This window comes from Anastrepha ludens, chromosome 2 (assembly GCF_028408465.1).
Source record: "Anastrepha ludens isolate Willacy chromosome 2, idAnaLude1.1, whole genome shotgun sequence".
Classification (NCBI taxonomy): domain Eukaryota; kingdom Metazoa; phylum Arthropoda; class Insecta; order Diptera; family Tephritidae; genus Anastrepha; species Anastrepha ludens.
Window position 1 is genome coordinate 84,579,693 of NC_071498.1, and position 22,391 is coordinate 84,602,083.

The window sequence follows — 22,391 nt, forward strand, 5'->3', positions numbered from 1 at the left end:
GTATCTATCTACTGGTGGTAGCAGAGGAAGAGAAAAACCTTTGTGTTATAACGGTCAAGTGCGTAATGATTTAGCATTACTTGGTTTGCTCAATTAATTAATTAATGACTGGCGTGCTTGGTTGAGGGCAAATCGTTTGGCGGTGATTGTGACAATCAAGACAGTCGGCTCTACGTTAAAGAAATTACTCGGATGGATATCCGGACAAGGACTGTCATTCCAACAGCATTCTCAAATTACTTATGGGAAATGTTTATTTTATTACAACAACAACACCAACGAAAACCACAACAAAAACACTAATAACTGAAAAGTTTAGCGAAAATTCCCTGAAAGATTAGATGTAATGGATTAAAGGTTACTTTCATAATATTTTTTTCACTGCTTCTTTTCTGCAAGCAAACAAACGAAATCCAATTTTTTACGCTTCAGCACAGACAGGTGAAGAAAAGTATTTTAAATTTCTGTAACTTTTGCTGGCTGTTAATTTTACTTAGTCATAAACTAAGTAACAACTTGTCAATAGTTCAAATGCCTGACTAAAAATGGAAAGTTAAAATACTTGTCAGCGCATTTATAAGCAGTGAAATACAAATTAAAAATATTACAAAAAAAAAAAAAAAATTACTGCAACTGTTGGCCGTCATTAATTTCAACACCTTCCACTAATTGTCCATACAAATAGTAATTCATCAAATATGAGCATATTTCCAATGATTGACTGACTATGATGCACGTGTATGTACATCGCATAGCTCACTTTGCTTTGCTTGCAGTTAGCAATTGTTGCTGCCACATGGCGTTGAACGGCAGAGTCGACTACGCCTTCTTGGGCCGCTATTCGTTTTGTTTTTTTGTTTTTGCTTACTTCGAAGGAATGTTGTTGTGTAGAAATCATCGAGTCAGACCTGTGTGCAACTAGACCTGTACTTTATATGGATGGAGTTTTTGCATGTGTGTGTAAGGTACTTATGTGGTGCACATTATCAACAATTACAAAAGTCTTTAAAATGTAAGCATAATGACTTCGCGTGATTATTGTCGAACGAATGCAAGTATTAGCTATTCAAAATCGTGCAGCACGAAAGGGTTATTTATTCTTTTTTTACTTTTGATATTACAACTATAAAAAATGTTGCAAGCGTGCAAAATTCGAAAAATTTAGCCCAGTTACATGAATATTGTGGAGACTTCCTATAAATATACCGTAGATAATAATTTTAGTTAATATACTCTGAGTTGTAGTTGTAGTTTTTTGCTACTATGTATCATATATTAGTTACATATGTATGTATATATTTGAAATGTAATGATATATTTGCAGATCGTAACGACAAGGTATTATTGCATTCTACTGTCTTAACTTAGGACGTCAGCAATCATAAACAGTCAGGGATTTGCGACACCGCTGGAAGGCAAAAATCATCAAAGTTTTTGTTGTTATAGTATTGTTAAAACAATTTCTTGCGAAATGCTGTTGAAGTTACGGTTTTTAATGGAATATGAATCGGAATCACTTTGAGAATTGTTTCATGTAAATCTTATTCTTAAGAATTTTTTTATCGGATACTACTTGAAGTTAATCATTTTACCTATTCAACTCAAATTTCTATCAAATATTTTGTACATATCGCTCGTTTGTTGCAAAAGCACCATAACAAAAAAAATTATGACTAAGCAGAAATAAGCAGAAACTTTTTTTTATGCTGTGTAAAATGTTGAAAATCGTTGAGGACAAGAAATTTCTGTGGACAGCGTCTTCTATGGACACATGATGAACGATTATTTTCTGGCAATGAGTGAGCATTCTTCCTTCAGTACACACACATGGTTTCAGCAAGATGGTTCCCTACAGGCAGAGATACCATAGTGATACTGCATGATTTCTTCCCTAACAAACTGGCCACCCGGTCGCTCAATCATACCTCTATGGACTTTTCCTGTGGAGGTACCTCAAAAGTAAAGCCTTTGAAACAATTCCATCGACCATCTCAGCATTAAAAGAAATTATCGTTCATGATGTTAATGGCATCCCGACATCATTTCTCCATGGAGTGGCACTTAGTATGAAGGCCAGATTACAGGAAGGTATCTGACGTAACGATCAATATTTGAAGGATTTGACAAAAAAATTTAACTAAAAAATATATGTGTATTTTTTTTTTAATATTGTTTTTTAAGATATAATTTATCCGAAAAAAATTGCAAAAGACGAATTCTAAAAACGTTAAAAAAATCTCGAATATTTCACTTCAAAATGCTATAAACGAGTACCATAGTTTTCAATATTGAATAAATCTCAATATTATAAATCTTTTTTTTCAGTTCAAGGGTATATTTACAACCTCCATACCAAGAGGAAAGGAGTGGTAGTGCCGCTAATTTGTCTGCCTTACAATTTATGTCACTATGCCCATATCAAACGGATGCGGAAATATTCCGCCATCTCGTTAAGAGATGCTCGGCATTTGCGCACAATGATGGAATTAGTGGCAACCTCACCGACAGATGTAATCGCCGCTTGGCTGTTAGAATACAAAGCTAAAATTTCAGTCTGAAATAAGTTACAGAGATTAGACACCCAAGCCAACTTTATCGTCAAGCTCTGAACCATCAGTTAAGAACCGAAAGCTGTTTTTCCGATCAGGTAACAGGTGGCGCTAAAGTAATCCTCCTATCAGAAAATGCTATAAATTTTGCGAATGGCCCCTAATGTCAGTTCTGTTTTGACATTTGTGTAGTAAACACATGCGAAATACACGTTAATAAACAATGTTACGCTACACTGCTCCAGAATGCGGAATATTGCTGACTATTTATTTGACCAATAATCGGTCGGCGACTTTGGCACAACGTGAATTTCGTCGCAGATTTCCTCGCCGACCAACGCCTACTGGTGAAACACTGCGACGTTTAGCCGCTCGCCTCGAAGAGACTGGCACAACACGAATTATTGCCAGGCGTGGCAGACCCCAGAGTAGTCGTTCTGCAGAGAATATTGCTGCTGTAGCCGAGGATGTCATGGAAACGCCGTCGACATCGCCCAGACGACGTGCCACGCAAATGGGTATCAGTCGACGGTCTTTACAGCGAATTTTGGTACAAGATTTGAAGATGTTTCCGTACAAAGTCCAGACGGTGCATCAGCTGTTAGCTGCTGACCGCCAATCGTGTCTAACATACGCTCAAGCCATCCTTAATCACCACCAAGAGGAAAATGATTTTTCATCAAAAATAATCATGAGTGATGAGGCCCATTTCCATCTTAGCGGGTACGTAAATTAGCAAAATTTACGCTTCTGGGGCACTAAAAATCCGCGTGTAACCCACGAAGAGCCATTACACCCGCTCAAAGTCACTGTATGGTGTGCTGTTTTCGCTGGAGGAGTCATCGGACCTTTTTTCTTCGAAGACGTCGCGGGTTAAACGGTTACTGTGAATGGTGAGCGCTACAGAGCAATGATCAACGAGTTCTTTTTGCCGCAACTTGATAAATTGGGATTGGAAAACATGTGGTGCAACGGCACACACTGCACGTGCCACAACCGATATGCTGAAGGATGCATTTCCCGGGCGCCTAATCTCCCGTTTTGGCGATTTGCACTGGTCAGCGCCTGATTTGACCGCTCCAGACGTCTTTTTGTGGGGATTTTTGAAGTCGCGGGTTTATGTCAACAAGCCTCAGACTCTTGCAGCTCTTAAAGACAATATCCGTCAAGAATGTGAGGACCTATCGCCGGAAGTTTTGGCCAAAGTGATGGAAAATGCCATAAAAAGGGCTCAAATGGCAATCAACTGTGGCGGCGGCCATTTACATGACATCATATTCTCGACTTGATGTAAAAAAAATTAAAAGACCAAATAAAAATAATCCACAAGAAGAATCAAAGTTTTTTATTTTTTTTTTTAAATTGCAGCCAAAAAACATCGCAAGGTTACTTTTGCGCCACCTTGTATATAGTCAACCCAGTCAAGTCTGGCTAGAACTGTAGCCCTAAATAACCTTTTAAAATAAGATTCATCCAATCAATAATCAACAGGATTAGTTGGACCCAGACCGAGTGATATGGCCGATTGTTCAACACCTAAATCACATTGATTAGTTGCGGCAAGCAGTGTTACCTGCATTCGGTATACCAGCCAAGACTAGAGGACGTAAGAAGAAAATATTGGGAGGTTGAATTAGTTTTAAAGGTTTTTTTCGAAGATTTGGGGCTTTATTGTGAAAAAACGGTACAAAATATTTTATTCGAAGTATTGGCCATCGCTAGCTACAACTTTCGCCCATCTTTCGGGCATTTTCCGGACGCCGTTTCTCCAAAATTCTGGCCGCTGCTTGGCTATCCATGACTCAACCCATATTTTGGTAGCCTCGTACGAGGAGAACCGCTGGTCCGCCAAATCGAGACTCATATGCCGGAACAAATGATAATCGGAGGGAGCTATGTCTGGACTATACGGCGGGTGGGGTAACACTTCCCAGCCAAGCGTTCCAAGGTATTTTTTGACAGGTTGAGCAACATGTGGCCGAGCGTTGTCATGTTGCAAAATAACCTTGTCGTGCCTTTTTACCGTTTCCGGCCGTTTTTCTTTCAATGCCCGGCTTAAACGCATCAATTGCAGTCGGTAACGATCCCCCGTGATTGTTTCGCCCGGTTGGAGTAGCTCAAAATATACGACGCCGACCTGATCCCACCAAATGCAGAGCATGATTTTCTTGCCGTGAATATTCTGCTTGGCCGTCAACGTTGATGCGTGGCCGGGCAAACCCCATGATTTTTTGCGTTTTGGGTTATCGTAGTGGATCCATTTTTCGTCGCCAGTCACCACCCGATGCAAAAAACCCTTCCGATTTTGTCGCTCGATCAGCAATTCGCACGTAAAAAATCACCGTTCGACGTCGCGCAGCTTCAACTCGTACGGGACCCAATGTCCTTGCTTTTGGATCATTCCCATCGCTTTTAGACGCTTGCAAACGGTTGATTTATCAACGCCCAATGATTCAGCAAGCTCTTCTTGGGTTTGGCACGAGTCCTCGTTTACCAATTCCCCCAATTCCGCGTCCTCGAACTTTCTGGGCTGGCCAAGACGCTCCTTGTCTTCGGTGTGAAAATCACCACTTTTGAATCGTCGAAACCAGTACTCACATATTGAAATCGACGGAGTATGGTCTGGGTAGGCCTCCTGCAGCAATTCACGGGCTTGGGCTGTATTTTTTTTCAAATTGAAGCAGAAAAGCAAAGCTTCCCGCAAATTGCGTTTCGACGGCACGAAAGTTGACATACTCGGAGCACGAAAACTCTGCGTTGTTTATACTTCAGCGAAATGACAGATACTGATAAACAAAGCCTAGGGATGATGCTTTGTCATGAATATATGTTCAGTATTGCCAACGCGATAAAGTGATAAATAGCGCCATCTGTGTGTCACCTTTAAAACTAATTCAACCTCCCAATAGTATTCAGAGCGTGTGGTTCTAAGAGCGCCGCTGAAGCCTTTTTCTAATCGTAATCTTGTCAATATCCGTCCTACAGACTATAATCCCGTAAATCCCGTTCTTCAGACCAGCAGAGTCCTATGGTCAAAAAAATTTATTTGAAGTATTATTGAATTAAAAAGGCATTAATCATATGGTAACATGATTCTCTCACTGAGTTATTTGCGTAATTTACGTAACTTAAGAATCTAAAATCCACAACTTTTTAAGATTCATAAGGCTGGAGTGATCACTTATTCATGTTTCCCATTTCGCCGATTGCTCTAAAATTTTGTAAAGTTAAATTTTGTTAGGTATTTTGAGTACGACTACAGTTTTGTAAATTTCTCGAATGCAAAAATTGTTAATTTTAAATAGCAAAACTTACTATACGCAACATGTTTATTCTGATAACCACTGTGCACGTAACTTTTTCTCTAGTTTGATATTTCATGTCCACAAACGACTCGGACCAATCGAATGATAGTCGCGCATAAAACCACCCTAACGTGAGACTTAGTTCACCTGATACTTAAAAATAGGTATTTATCGACCAGCAGAACTCAACTATATTTTATAAGAGCACTTAATTGCTGGCGTGCGTTGACGTTGTTAATATCATCGGCCTCAACAACCTCAAACAACATTAGTTCTGCGTTGTCGAAGCTGGATAAAGAGACGAAGTGAATGGGTCTAGTGGTAGGTAAATATATATGTATATATGTTTTCGGTAAATATGTATGCAATTCCAATTAATATTATATATATAAAAAATATCTAATTTCAATAAACCAAGTTTTTTACAAAAGAAACCGGAGAACGATTTTAGCTCCTTGTAAAAAAAACTTTTTTGACAAACTGGACTTAATAATGAAATAGCTAGCAATTATTGGCCTTGAAATCAACTTTTATTTAAAGTTTACTCACTACTGAAAGCATTACGTATTTTTTAAAAATATTTTTAAAAAACGTAAGTTCCACGATTCTTGTCGTTGTTTTACTTTTTGGTATATTTAATATACCTTGGTATATAATAGGACTATGAATAAGTTCGTGCGGTTTTTTTTCGAAATTTGAAACTTTATTGACGTAAAATGGTTACAAATTTAATATTCAAAATATTGTCCATCGCTTACTACTACTTTTTCCCATCTTTCTGGCAATTCACGGATTCCCTTTGTGAAAAATTCGGTCGGTTTTGCCGCAATCCACGAATCGATCCATTTTTTGACTTCATCGTAATTACGGAAGTGCTGGTCAGCCAGGCCATGTTGCATCGATCGGAAGAGATAGTAATCGGATGGCGCAAGGTCTGGACTATACGGCGGGTGGGGTAGGACATCCCATTTGAGCGTTTCTAAGTATGTTTTGACCACTTGTGCAACATGTGGCCGAGCATTGTCATGTTGCAAAATAACTTTGTCGTGTCTATCGGCGTATTGCGGCCGTTTTTCTCGCAGTGCTCGGCTCAAACGCATCAATTGTCGTCGGTAGACATCCCCCGTAATCGTTTCATTCGGTTTCAGTAGCTCATAATACACAACACCCAGCTGGTCCCACCAGATACACAGCATAACCTTCAGGCCATGAATATTCTGCGCCGACGTCGATGTTGAAGCATGGCCAGGGTATCCATACGTTGCCCGACGTTTTGGATTGTCGTAATGGACCCACTTTTCATCGCCAGTCACAATTCGATGCAAAAAACCCTTTCTTTTGTGCCGTTGAAGCAGTTGTTCGCATGCCATAAAACGGCGTTCAACGTCTCTTGGCTTCAATTCATACGGCACCCAATGGCCTACCTTTCGGATCATTCCCATGGCTTTTAAACGTTTGGAAATGGTTGATTGATCAACTCCCAAAGTTTTTGCAACCTCTTCTTGCGTTTGAGCCGGATCTTGATCGAGCAATTCCTCCAATTCGGTATCCATGAACTTTGGCGGCGCACCCTCGCGTTCTTCGTCTTCCAAGCCAAAATCACCACTTTTAAAGCGTGCAAACCACTTCTGGCACGTTCGCTCAGATAGAGCATGCTCACCATAAACTTCCACCAAGATACGATGACTTTCGGCTGCTTTTTTCTTCATATTAAAATAATGAAGAAGAATTCCCCGCAAAAACACATTATTTGGCACGAAATTCGACATTTTCAAGTGTGGTAAAAATATTGTTGTTTACGCTTCAAATAAAAAACTTATACTGACGTTTGTGCCTTACGACAGTAGCTCTCCAATGAATGTTTGGAAATGTGGATCGATGGAATAATAATCAAGTTACGCCATCTGTTGTAAAACCGCACGAACTTATTCATAGTCCTCTAACAATTTGAGCGGAAAACAAAAATCCTGTATTCACGCCCAAACAAATCGTATTGGCCTTGTTTATTTTGATTTATATACATATGTATGTTTACACGCTTATAAAGGGCCGATGTTGCATGTGAACCACACCTAAACGTTCCATACGTAATTGAGCCATACCAACATTATCATCATAAAGAGAAATGACAATAATTTCCAAAAAAAAATTGTATTTTACTCAAAATCAACACCGGCCCTTGAAACTTAACCACCCTTTATATTGTGAGTAAAATGTAGCGAGCAAACGTATCTAATACTATAGTTTGGCATTACTTGCCAAGGGCAACTGCTATTATCATAGAAAAGTTTTCTCTCCTTTGGTGTTTCAAGTCCCAAACCGATAGACAATAAGGGTTATGTCTTGAAGTATTAGACGGGTGGATGTAGGTTTTGCCCGATGTTGCCCTATAAGAGGCGGGGAACAATAAGTTTGGGCGAGTTTTATGAAATCGTAATGTAATCGTATCGTAATACATACCCGCAAAAAAAGGCGAGGCGACGCCCACTCTTCTAAATTTTACTTGTGTTGTATTTCTTTTCTTGGGTTAATTATTTTTACCAAATGTGAGTACATTTGCTTCGCTTTTTTTTTTTTTAAATAACCGTTATATGGGATACCGTTCATGAAGTTTAGTACAATTATGTATAATAATGCTATTACTGACAACCGTTCTGTGAACAAAATTATAATACCATTGGGCGGGTAGAAAAATGTTGCAGGAACTCAGTATCCTATCACTTCAAACTTGAATTTTTCAAATGAGTCACGTATTGCCCTGACTGTTTGTTCTCAGATGAGGCGTTTTTTCATCTCATTGGCTATGCTAACAAATAAAATGTCACCTTTGATATGAGGAAAGGACACAAAAGATGTTTTAGGCCGAAGTGTTGGTCATTGGGCACACTACAGATACAAAACAAGTATTAATATCTGCGGAAAACTAGCAACTGATTGCTTGAGGATGCATTCGCACAGGCTGAGAATTTATTGACGATTTTGAAGTTATGACATCATTGGGCTTGTTTTTAAATACTGCTGCAAATGCTTTTTCGATTATATAGCCATAATTACGGTCATCAAATACATTATGGCTCATGACAGGTCATCAAATAATCGATACTTCGGGCACTATGCTCGATAATGGTGTTATCAGCCGTTTTGGCCAAGCCAATGGTGCCAATCGCAGATGCGATTTTTCGTAGAATAGATGCGAATTTCGTAGGTTGTATATAATCCAGACACTTAAGACATATATGTGGTACATAAGCTGAGTCATTTTATAAAACTTAGATTAACAGTCCAACTGATGAAGCGTTAGCAAATGACGAATTTATGAAGCAACAGGTATAAATAAACATATCTTACCAGTGATGGAATAAAGCTGCCTAAAATTACATTGGTTTGTAAAATATTGAGTCATACCAGTTTTATGATGTATAACCATACATACTAGCGGCGAATCTTGCTCGATAACTCTGCTGTTGCTTTCATCTGCAAATTTTTCGTCAAGTGACCCGAACAGAGAAATAGCGAGCAGACAAGTGGCGAATAGAAGAGGCCTTAATTTCACAATAAATGTGAAGATTTCCTTTTTCGAAGAAAGCAAATAACATTGAAAAATATTGAAAGGTGTATTTTAAAGTATTAAAAAAGCAGCCGCTAGCCACCACTTTATACATTTTATTTTCTGCTTCTGTTTTGTTCATATAAGGTGTGAAATTGGTCGTACTATGTAGCTACTGGAAGATAATTATCCATCCATTTGTAGCGCAGATCTTACCTAAAAAGATAAAGAAATGAAGTATAAATTAATAAAATACATTGCAAAATAAATATTTACATTTAAAAAGGCACATACAAATATTTATTTAGAAAAGCAATTACATGATAATTATTCCAAACAAAAGATTTAATTGGAGAAAACACTTTTTCCGTTAAAGTGCGAAAGAAATTCCGCACAGTGACCGTCAAAACCTCAAAATCCTTCGTGTTGCCAAAAAATGTACTGCCCCAGAAAGAGGCAAAAGAAAATCAGTGATGACCAACAAGTGTTACTTCAAGTATAGTTGTCTAAACAAGTAGAATTGCCAAAACCGCTGACTGACGAGCCAAAAAAGCTACAGGCAATAGCCAACTTAACACACGCGACACTTGAACGAAGTTGAAAGCCACACAGCATTGAAACATCCCATACATTTTTCTGCATGTATAAAACAAGAAATGTTGGCAGTGAAACGATGCACATAAATTTTGTGTTCACAGACGCCGATGAAACAAGCAGGCCTGCGGAGTATGACGGATATGGAGAAGCAAAAAGAGGTGTTTGTGCAAAAAGGCGCTTAAGGCCGGTGTAAAGTTGATGTTGCGGCAGGCACTCTGAAGACGATTGCTTTATTATTTGGCATATTATAAGCTGAAGAAATCTCACAACATTGAAGCTTGAAAAGTGATTTCAAAATCATAAATCTTTTCGTTTTTTGTTTTGTAACTTTTTTGACGCACTCAAATTGTAAGCATGTGTAAGTTGTAGGCTCAAGTAAGTCTGCTTATGCTGCCAAAAATATATGCATTGCCAGAAATGAAAAACAATGAGAAAATTTGTATGCAGTACAAGTACAGATGCGGATCACTTGAAGAGCCTTTTTGGGGGAAATAAACAGAGCATAAATTATATGTACAAGCTTGTATTTAATAAGCGAATTATCTGGCTATGTGCAGCCGTCGAAAGAATAGACGGTCAGCAAGTGAGATTAGTGGCCGGGCAAACAGCTGGCATGAAAGATAGCCGTATTGTATGGGGATTGTTTATGTTGCTAAAACAATAACAACATAGCCGTATTGTAGTGCGGTGTTACAGTTCTTATGCTGCGAAATTATTAATGGTCGGGATTTCTCACGGATTTTGACAAAGTAAAACCAACATTTCCATCCAAGCCAAAGCCATTGGCGAGAGCTCGAGCTTCCTGCTGTTTTATCTATGATACGTAATCTTGAGTGAATAATTATGCTGACACATACACATAGATACATACATATAGGAATATGTTTACGCATTCTGTAAGCTTGTCATTGTTGGCGCAATGACGACCAGTTCCACAAAAATTCACACATTATTACATATGTAAATATGTACTTAGAAACCTACTTAGAATGGATTTCGAGCGCTTATGTGGCCACAAAACCACCGTATTTTAATCTGTTAATTTTTTTAAATTAGCTTTCTGTTATTTTTTTCTAGTATTTTATTTAGTGAAAATGTATGCTAGTTTTGCTTTAGACTGACAAATTATCAGATTTATAGCAGAAAAGATGTGAAATAAAAGTGGAAAAAAAAGAAATGTCGAAAAAAAAAATATAAAAAAAATGCTGTGTGTTATTTAAACTCTTTTTATCAATACAGAAAGAAACTCCGACAATATGACAGTTAATTTAAGAAGACATTTTTGTTATTCATTTGTGCATTTCATAATGGAAATGCAAATGCTTACAAACAAAGCTGAGCCAACAAGTTGTATTGGTATTGTGTTTACTGATGAGGCTCACTTCTTGATCAGTGGATTTGTGGATAAGGAAAATTGTCGCAATTAAAGTATGCCATATTTATCCATTACTGATTTGTTTCGAAAAACAAATTATTTGCGTGGACTCTTTTTGCCGGATGCATAATCGGCTCATAGCGTCTCTGAAAAAGCATACAATTTTATTTAGCGAACCGCATTTGAGAGATTGTACAAATCAATGGAGTTCATTTATCGCTTGCTTGCATGCAATCTATCAGATAGTATGTTCGTCAAAGCTTTGTTAACAAGTCATTGTTTGTTGCAATCTGCTAATTTCGTTTTAAAATTTAGTCTGTCTGATATTTTTTCATTTCCAATAAAATATCATGTGTAGCGTTGAAAATATTAACCATAACGTGGACTCTTTGAACATTTGAACATCAAACGAATCAACAATCGGAAAGCTAAAAAAACAAAAAAAAAACAAAAAAAAAACAAAAAAAAAACAAAAAAAAAACAAAAAACTAAAATAAGTCATATCCGAAATTTAAATTTTCTGGACCAACTCCTTTAATTACTACCAAGTTATCAGAATAAATGCCCTTTCTAAAAGTCAATCGACTATTTCTTTGAAAGCGGCTAATTCTGCTTCAATACGCAGAACTTCAGTAAAAGCAATTTCAAGAATGTTTTGTATTCACACTTTTGTTAACTCATAAATTATATTGCACTGAGTATAGCTATACTAATATACATACACCCCACGGCAAAATGATAGAAAATTTTTTTTGTGAATTTGTTATATGGAGAAAATGCGCTATATCGTCAAGGAAATAAATTATAAAAAATCAATGGTATTTTGTGGCAACTTCAAACTTGCAGTTTTTGTATGAAATTTAATAAGCTATAAAACTGCATACCAAATTCTCATTTAAATTCATCAAATTCAATTTTTCTCGAAATTCTAATTAAAAACTGTGGAATTTTCGATGAACTTTTAAATTTTTATTAAATTTAAAACCTGGATTTATAGGGTTTTTGTTAGACATTTAGCACGTCAACATTATCACCAGCTTTGACTAAATCTCTTTTTTTTCGAGTGTTCATTAGTAGTGCATTGTCTAACGAAAACCTTATAAATCCTAAAAAATCCACCAATCCTTGATTTTTAATAAAAATTTCTTAAAAAATATTTGTTATGCAGTTTCACAGTTTATTAAATTTTAGTAAAGTACAAGTTTAAAGTTCCTAAAAAATCCCGTCAATTTTTTCTTGACTGTGTTGCCCATTTCCATACAAAAAAAAGTGCATTTGTTCGAAATGTTTATGTGCGCTCGCTGTATGTAATATGGGCATACATAAATATGTATACATACACATATGTCTTTAAAATCGCAAACGAAATATTTTTATCTTATCAAAACTTACCGGCGCACTGCTGTGAATGAGGGCCGAAACAATGATTTTATTTGTTTATACCCGAACACACAATGCGTCAGATGAACCGTAAACGACTTCGTTGTTTTTTCTATTGTGTATTTATTTCCTTTTTTAATCGAATTGAATAATCCAATTTGGTGACAATTGTTTCCACCAAAATGCAAGAAGTCGCAATTTCTCTAGCACTATCCAGACAGCTACTAGTGGCATTTGCTTGGCCTTTGGCCTGTCTTTCTGTAGAATCTACCACTTCCGTTCTTGCATTGCAGACAAACGCTGAGTTGATTGACACTGGCGCGTCGGAGCATAAAAACTGACTATGTGTTCACCTGCGCTGAGTGGGAGGTGTTGGTTATAGTGTTTAATTGCACCTCATCGCGGTAGGCAGTATTAAGCAACGCAAGTGAGGATTAACCGTAAGTAAACCTAATCGCATTAGCAAAAACTTGCATGCGCAATGCTATTGACACGGCTGGGCAATTATATATGTATATTTGAATTTATTTTGCTAATTCACACGCAGTCGAGGCAGGAGAACAATTAGACATGAACAGATAGATGGAATTCAAATATAAGTAGAATGGATGGGCGGACAAGTATGGATGCTGACTCATTAAAAATTAATCTGAAGATATACGAGTATATTGATTACGTGAATGGATCAATGAGAAATTTTGTAAGGGATCTTTTAAAAATAACAACTTATCCGAGCCCTTATTTATTTATATGTATGTACATTTGTATATATACATTCTACTAGCATTTCCCAGTGGGCTTCGCACCACCATACATACAATTTTTTTTTATATCGCAAGAAATTTTTCATATTAAGTTTTCTTTATAGAACTCGTAAAATGTTTAAACAGTTGAATTAGTTGATTTTTTTCATTCAACATACTTTCTAAAGATGTCACATTAGCCTTTTCTGTACTTTTTTAAAATTTGATTGTGGTGGTCACCTATATACAGGTAAGGTGAAAGAGCCGATAAAAACTTGTAATTAAACTTTGATTCTTTAATTTCCATTTCAATTTTTTACGCTAAATAAATTATGCTAAAATAAAAAAGTTAAAAATGTTTTTCCAGTTCCTCCTGGAGCATTCAATTTTTTATTATATTTGCGTCCAAAATGACTTGCAATTCGATAAAAAATTGATGCGAAAGTTGATTGCATCGCAAAATAAAATTGTTTTCTTGAGGGCGAATCATCAATCGATACGAATAAAAATTCATCGCACTGACGGTTTTCGTTGATTTTTGACCTGCGATGCAAAAATTAATTAGCGTATGAAAATTATTTAAAAATCATATTTAAACAAAAATAAAATGTGTATGTACCAGTTGTTGGATTTATCATTGGTATGTTGATATGATAGCCATCGTCCCCTCTCCAAAACAAAATGGGGTATTGCAATGCATCATAACAGCGATGGAGTTCTGAAATACGTTGTTATTGCTCATTTCTACGATACAAAACAATATCTCGTGGCTGAAACTGTTCACCAACCACAACAATAGCTACTTCATCAATCGTTGGTACACTGAATCGTCTGGCGTGCTCCCAATTGGTGTTTTATCGGCTTTTATTATGATTTTGTGGCCATCGGTGGGCATCAGATCGAGTGCCACTTTGAACAATTTCACCAATTCATTGTGTTGATGGAACATTGTTTGCAATTCATTCACGATTGATCTTCTCGTATTCGTCGAAATTGCACAGCGCTGATCTAATTCACGATTCTCATCACCAATAAAACATATTTGCAAAAATTGATGGTCACCATCTGGGAATGGTAGCAAAGACCCAGCTCTATGGTATATTTGACCTTGAATCTGTAAAGTTCGAGAAATATATGTAGATAACGGTTCAGAATTTTTAAAAACATTTTAACTGGTTGTAGTACATAAGAATGCAATCTCTTAACCTGAAGGCGAGTTCCCAATTGGTCTATATCTGGAGTCCTTAGTTACCCAGCGAAAAGAAAAGTCCTCTTTTCATTAGCATTTATCAACAACTTACAATGGATACTCATGTGGTTCAAACACATCCTAGGGTTATCCAGGTCCACGTTTTGGTCTATATCTCGAGACCCTAGTTACGGAGGGGCATTAAAAATACTCTATACTATAGCAATCATCAACAGCTCCCATTTGCTATCCATATTGTACGAACACATCCTTAAGTTAACGGGGTCCACATTTTGGCCGATATCTCGAGACCCTAGTCACGGAGCGGCATCAAAAATACTCTATACTATAGAATCATCAGCAGCTTCCATTTGCTACCCATATTGTACAAACACATCCTAGGGTTATCCAGGTCCACGTTTTGGTCTATATCTCGAGACCCTAGTTACGGAGGGGCATTAAAAATACTCTAACTATAGCAATCATCAACAGCTCCCATTTGCTACCCATATTGTACGAACACATCCTTAAGTTATCGGGGTCCACATTTTGGCCGATATCTCGAGACCCCAGTCACGGAGCGGCATCAAAAATACTCTATACTATAGAATCATCAGCAGCTTCCATTTGCTACCCATATTGTACAAACACATCATAGGGTTACCCGGGTTTACGTTTTGGCCTATTTCTCGAGACCCTGGTATCCGATTTTTAAAATTTCAAAACACAAACCATCTACTGAATAGTCCAAACAAAGCCTAAACATTTGGTTTGGATAGGTGAGCCCGTTCTTGAGTTATAAGATTACCAAGGAAATGTAACTTCTTTTTATATATGTATATAGAATATAGATATAAAAACTGTACGGCATTGAAAATTAAAAAAAATATATATACCTATTATTGATGATGTTGGGAGTCCAAGGAAATTTTGTCTGCCTGTTTGAACACGCTGATCTCGGGGGCGAATAAGCCGACTCCGACATAGCTTTCTATCGGAAATCAGAAGTTTCACCGAAAATACTGCTTCAAGTTGGGGCAGTCTTCGAAAGCCTTTTATATGGCAGAAAATGCACAACTTTGCATGCAAAAATAAATTTCAAAAATCAAAGATTCAAAGTTACAATTTTAGTGTAATAAAATTTAATGGGCTATAAATAAAACTGCATGCCTAGAACTTTTCTAAAGATTATAATTAAGGCCGGCGGGCCAATTAGATGTCCTAAATGCAGTAGTTTTCGCGAAGCGTTGTAGGATGAGAAAAAAAACAATTAGCCAAATGAAGTTTTGGGGATAGTTTAATATATATTTGAACTAAAAAAAAAAAATTTGTACAATCTCCAACAATATATTGTAAGCCGAGTTATCAATAGATTCCCAGAGCGCCTTGCCACTGAAGTATCCAACTTCTGTACAAGATACAATTTGCAATTTTCATCTGAAAACAAAAAAAAAAAGATTATTAATTTTGATGTAATTATCTTCGATGTGAACTAAGAAAATTGGGAGAAACACGTAAAATTCGAATTTTTGGGGAAGGTAGAAAAAAAAGTGGTTTTTCAAGGAAAAAAAAACTCTTCAACTGGGTAAAAAAGTCGCTTAAAAAAGTTTTTGGATGTTTTTTTTAGTTCACATAGAAGAGAAAACAATACTGAAGATAACGCATTTTGAATGAAATGGATAGCTCGTTTGGTTTTTTTGCAATCGTGTACATAAATTAGGTAAAATCGTGAAAATGAAAAGCCGAGAAAACGCGCTTCAAACTACAACAATAAGCGCACGGTTGCTCGACGCCGCACTACGCTCGGCTCTGTAGCTCTGCAAATACTTGGAATTTAACTCTGAAAATTTGTGTCTTATGTTCTTGAATATCTAAGCTATTGATTTCAGGAAAAAAAAAAATCGATTTTTTTGACCTTTTAATTGGCCCGCCGGCCTTAACAACACTCTTGAAATTTGCTAAATTTTTGTGAATTTTAAACAAAGTTGGAATGTTGATTTCTTAAGTTTATTTTATGTATTTTTTTTAAATAAATTTTATTTTTTGCAATCTGTTTTTCATGCATTTAAAATTAAAAATTAATTAATTTCAAATTAAATAATTAAGAAATAACGTGCATGGACTGCACCAAGCGATGAATCCATATTTTATGTACAGGTATTCAATATTACAATTACACAATTAACTATATTTTTATAAAAAAAATAGCGAAAAACTTTAGCAAGAAATATATTGCGAATGTTATATTAATGTAAAGAGATATAGAGATTTAATTATGTGAGCACAAGTGTACATTTAATGTATTTACATACATCTGCAAATTTTGCTCAATTTTGGTGATAGGTTAAATTTAAAGAGTTCTCTTAAGTGTATGGATTCGGAAGTGGCAATTTTGGTCTTTGTGATTCTGTTGCCTAGACTCGAAATAGCGAATATTAACAAAGTATGTAAACAGACTAGTTTTATTTCTCATTGCTCTAGCTTTAATTAAGTGAAATTAAAAAAACAAAATCATAGAAAATTTAGTCCAAATTTTTAATACATACTTTCGCAATAAATTTTGGGAATCAAAATTAAATAATTTTATGGATCTTAAATTTTGGAATGCACGTTACGTTATACGGATATCGGGGTTCGAATAATAAGACGTAATTAACACCATCAACCCACGATTGCTAATAATTAAAGGTCTACAATGACCAACAAAGGCCAACGCTTTTAAGACAATTGAAAAAGAAATGTATGGATAGTTGTAACTTCAAAATTTCATAGCAAATATGACTGGCTTGTTATTGTGGCTTTTGGTTCCTGACGGAATTTCGATGTATCACCATATAATGAAAGATAGATACATATGCATATACTGCCGGATAAAACATATTGGATTGGTGGCTCTTATTGGCATCTCTTGCACTGACAAAGATTGTTCAGAATAAAATAAAATTATTAAAAAATAAGGAATAAATAGTTATTTTAAGGGAACATTAACAATCGTAGAATTTGTATCATTCCATGACATTATATACTAAAAAAATTGCACTTATTTACTATGCAGTGCGACAAAACAAATTCGACTAATTATTAATATACTATTTAATATTTCATAGCACAACAATTTTTTTTTAATGAGATATGCATCTCCATAGAAGCATAGAGGCAAAGGATCTATATGTTAGGGCTTAGATTAGCCAGGTTGTTAATCCAAGGCAAGACACTCGGTGGCCCTAAGGCCCATTGTGATACCTGCAATTGATTTCCATCCCGTAATTAAGTTTCTTAACTCACTTAGAAGAAGAAGGTAACTAGTCCCTCCACTGAGTGAGCCCCTCCAGTGAGACATTTTGCAAATTTCCCAGGTCTGCAAATAAATAATTCCCAAGATATTTGGCACGGTTTCTTTAAAGTGCAAGACATTCACAGAGAAGGTGTTGCACCGACTAAATTTGTTCTACATCTCCACAGCTCCTGCAGAAGTCATTGTGGGGTACACTCATTATACTCGCTAGGGTTGCAATAGCGCAGTGATCTGTTACAACACCTATGAGGACGCTGACAGTTGATTTGTTGAATACAAGCAGTCATATTGTCCTTTTAACATTCAGTTTTGGTCTGAGCGCTTTGGATACCCCTCAGTTAGCAGTCAGAAACTACCTCCTATGGGTTCCACTATTACGCTCAAGTTATTGGCAGCGTATAGCTCGTTTAGAGGAATGCTTATGCCATCTACCACTCGCTGAAGGCCAAGCTCAGAGTCTTTCTTTGCACATTCATTCGCTATTCCATTTCCCTCCGCTCCAGAGCGGGCGGGAAACCACCAAAGTGTGGATAAGCGAGACCGACCTCTTGCATTCTTGAATTGATGTGCGTTGCGGCCAGTGCCTTGACCAATGCTTGACTATAAACAAAAATGGTAAGGATGCCTGGAGGTAGGTGCATCAGCTTTATCGTTTTTCCTATTTTGTGCATAGCGTAGATCTCAGCTTGGAAGACACTACACCAGTCTGGGAGTCTAAATGGCCTATATTATAATAAAGGACCTATAAGGTTAATAAGGAATAAGGTTTCTGGAGGAATACTCAACTAGGCTTGACCTGCAGTTTCAACTAATAGTTTTGTATATATTGACAACCTCTTCGCCTTTTCTCCCGTTTAATATTTTTCAGAGATTTCTTATTGGATTATGGTCCGGTGACCGAGCTCCTGTTATCATGCTGGAACGACCATGAAATGGATAAGTATGTAGTTAATACTTCGATGTACCTTCACATGCAGGAAATACATACCTATATTGAGTATGTCGAGGTCGATACTAGATAAGTAGGAGTTTAACCTAGTTAAAAATCCAGACTGTTATTGAGTCAAAGTTACTTTGTAGCTTTAGGACGTCTTTCTCGATAATGAGATATCACGGCCTATTCTGTTGTTAATGAAATTTTTTTACTAATTCTTTTCTAGTAATTATTTATAACTACTTTTTTCTATTGAACTGAAAATTTGTTTATAGCCATAATCACTTATGTATTTACTAGATTTTTAGTGAAATATTAAAAAAATTAAATGCGTCATAACTTTTACATTCAATCGAATAAAATAAAATTTCACTAACAATATTTAAATTACGCATTGTACGTACAATCGTACACCAATAACGGCATTTTCGTGGCTTACTATGATAAATTGCGACTAGTGCAATATGTTTTGTCGTGAACGTTTTGAAATTCCTGTTTAATTCAAATTTGTAAAAAAAATGTTTGATAACAATTCTAATCGTATTCGATTGTGAATAATCATTAGTCCCAAGGGGCTTTGTTTAATTTTTTAGATATATTATATTGTAATAACTTTATATTAATACTTAGTCCAATGTTTTGTTCGACACTGTACATATACATACATATGTATGCATGCATGCCCACATTTAAATAAAATATCAATATGGCTTTGCAATTACTACCTTGTGGTTTTATGTAAACATAATAATTTTTAGTTTGACTGTTTTCAAAAAAGTGCAAAATTATGCCCACAACAACAGGGCCAATCAATAAACATTTCCAATGAACGAAAGTGCTTCAAAATTACACAATATCAATAAAAGATTTACCGCAAAGGAAACAAACAAAACAAATCCACCAAATCAAGTTACTATATGTAGGTAACTTGCATAATAAAATAGTTGAAAAGCTAAAAACTTAGTGCCAACTTTAATTGGTATAATGCTGACACAAGAGTACCGCATTGAGTAGGTGAGTTATTACTGGCCCGCACAAAGCGTACCGGTGTGCGAAAGGAGTCAACTGCCATTCCATGGAAGCCCATAGGTAACCGAATGCCGGCATTTTTGCGTTATTACAGACACTCCTTAGCTACGCTGCTAGTAACTAAATCAATAGCTAATATAATATATGTATGTATATATAACGTCGGTAGTACTATGAAGCCAAATAGTTGGAGATATCTTGAGCGATTAATTGATGACGAACACTACTAAAAAACGAAAATATTGATGACGACTGCTTTTGCTTCTTCTACCTCGTAACAAAATCGATTATAACATTCATAATACATCCATAAGCGTATACATCCACCACCTTTGACATCTTAACAAAATTGCATGGAGCCAACACAAAATTCCAAGCACTGAAGCACCACACCGGCAATGAGCGAAAACACAGAAACAAGCCAACTCCAAAAGAAGAGCAACAACAAACAACTGACCAGATCCCCTAAGTTTTTATGCGAGCAAATGCGATAGCAACAGTAGTCACCAATCATTGTGAACTGACGTAATCGCAACAACAGTAAATACGGCGACACTGACTTTTTTCTGAATCGTCTGTCGCCAGGTTTTTTATTATAGCAGTCCCGTCCCATCCTCCTAACATCTTTAATGGGTTTCTATATTAATAAGTAACAACTAAAATTCTTTAAATTCGAACTAAAAATTTCGTTAAAAGTTTGATAAACTAAACAATCTGCTGCCTTATTGTTGATCCAACAAGCAAACACAAAGTTTGACTCGATAACTCACCTCCATTTTCCAGCTGTCCTTTTTCAGTGACCAAATTCAAACTGAAAACTTTTTGATTAATTCAACCTTCTACTTGAATCAAGTTTAATATATATTTAGTGCTTCAAGGCACAATCACTTTAATTAATTGTAATAATTGCTACTTTTTGGTTTGGGCGTGAACGTAAACGCTGTGACACACACACTCGACACAGTTTCCACTTGTCCCTATGAAGGGATACACTTCTCCGTACCGATGGTTAAAGGAAATTGTTGTATATGCACAAGCCGGCACTACACTGTATACCTCTAAACACTTCAATGATTATTTATTCGATAAACGTTAATAATTGAACTTCAATAGAAATAATTCCAATAACAAACTGCGAAAACGATCCGGACGCATTTGATGTCTAATAAGAAATAAAAACAACAAAATAACCAACCGTAAGAAGAAAGTTAACTGGGTTGCAACTTTACGCTGGAACATGAAACGCCAAAACCGACACAATTTCACAGGGTGACACAGTCGCACGAAAATAAATTTTAATATGTTTTAGAAGCGTTCGGAAAGTATTTCACATGTGGAATATTAAAACATATGCAAAAATTTAGTAAAAAATAATAATAAAGTAACGAAATGAAATAAAACAATAATGTAACAAAAAAGTAATAAAATATAGTTAAATAAAATCAAATAAAATTTCACTAAGTTAAATCAAATGAAATAAAATATAATTACACAATTTAAACAAAAAAATTTATTTATGAAAATTAAATTATTAAATTGTATTAAAACTATTAAAAAAAATTAAAAACCCAAACTCAATTGACTATTAGTAGCATACTCCTCTTGAAGAACTTCAAAACAAAATTATATTGTAATTTTTTATATTGAAAAGTTTGAAAAGTTTTATCTTTTGATCAGTTATCAACCAGAATTAAGCAGGATAAGCACTTGTTCCATTCGGATTTGGGTTTAATTTGTTTTCATTAAAAATATGTTTGTTTCTTTTATAATTAATTTGAATATTGAGAGAATTTCACATACAACTTAAGCTCAAAATAGAAGTGAGGGCCATATCACAACACCATAACCGTAGTATTAACCAAAACGATATTTATGTCACCTATTATTGGTGCCATAGCCATAAACAGATGTTATTTACATATATAATATTATTATTAATTTGTTCATTTCGAAGAACAGAACCTAAAGAAAAGATAACAACGTAAACATTGACGAGGAAATTAATTTAGTAATTAGTATTTTACGTATTAATATAATGACATTATATACCACAATGCAGCAAATCACCATGCAACACAATGCAACTGGTTATGGTCACGGCGAAAAACCAAAATTATTTGGTCTTTGAGGTTATGGTTATGTGTACGGAATTATGGTATGTCTAATCGATTTCACTTTGCACTTACAAATGTTGGTGGGTGCGATTAGCAAATTTATGGCGTTATGGTTATGGTACCTCTACTTTGTACTTAATTCTGGTTACACGACTCTATATGCAGTTCTATATAATCCACCTACAAATCGCACGGCCACTGCATAGTGGAACTAGTTCGTATTAATGACGGCAATAACTTCTGCATTCTCAAGGACTTAAATTTACGGAATGTGGAATGGTCATACATAGACAATAGTTTTACCTTATTCCTAAAATATGTTAATAGTACCTCT

General features: G+C 35.8%; 1 protein-coding gene across 1 annotated transcript in view; it reads right to left on the reverse strand.

Annotated features, from left to right (window-relative positions):
* LOC128871991 (tropomodulin-like) overlaps positions 1–21,127 on the reverse strand; it is a 74,614-nt gene extending 53,487 nt beyond the window's left edge. The window contains exon 1 of the mRNA XM_054114227.1: positions 20,714–21,127. Coding sequence (XP_053970202.1) covers positions 20,714–20,719 — 6 coding nt within the window. The 5' untranslated portion in view covers positions 20,720–21,127. The remainder of the gene's footprint in view (positions 1–20,713) is intronic.
* Positions 21,128–22,391: the final 1,264 nt, after the last annotated feature.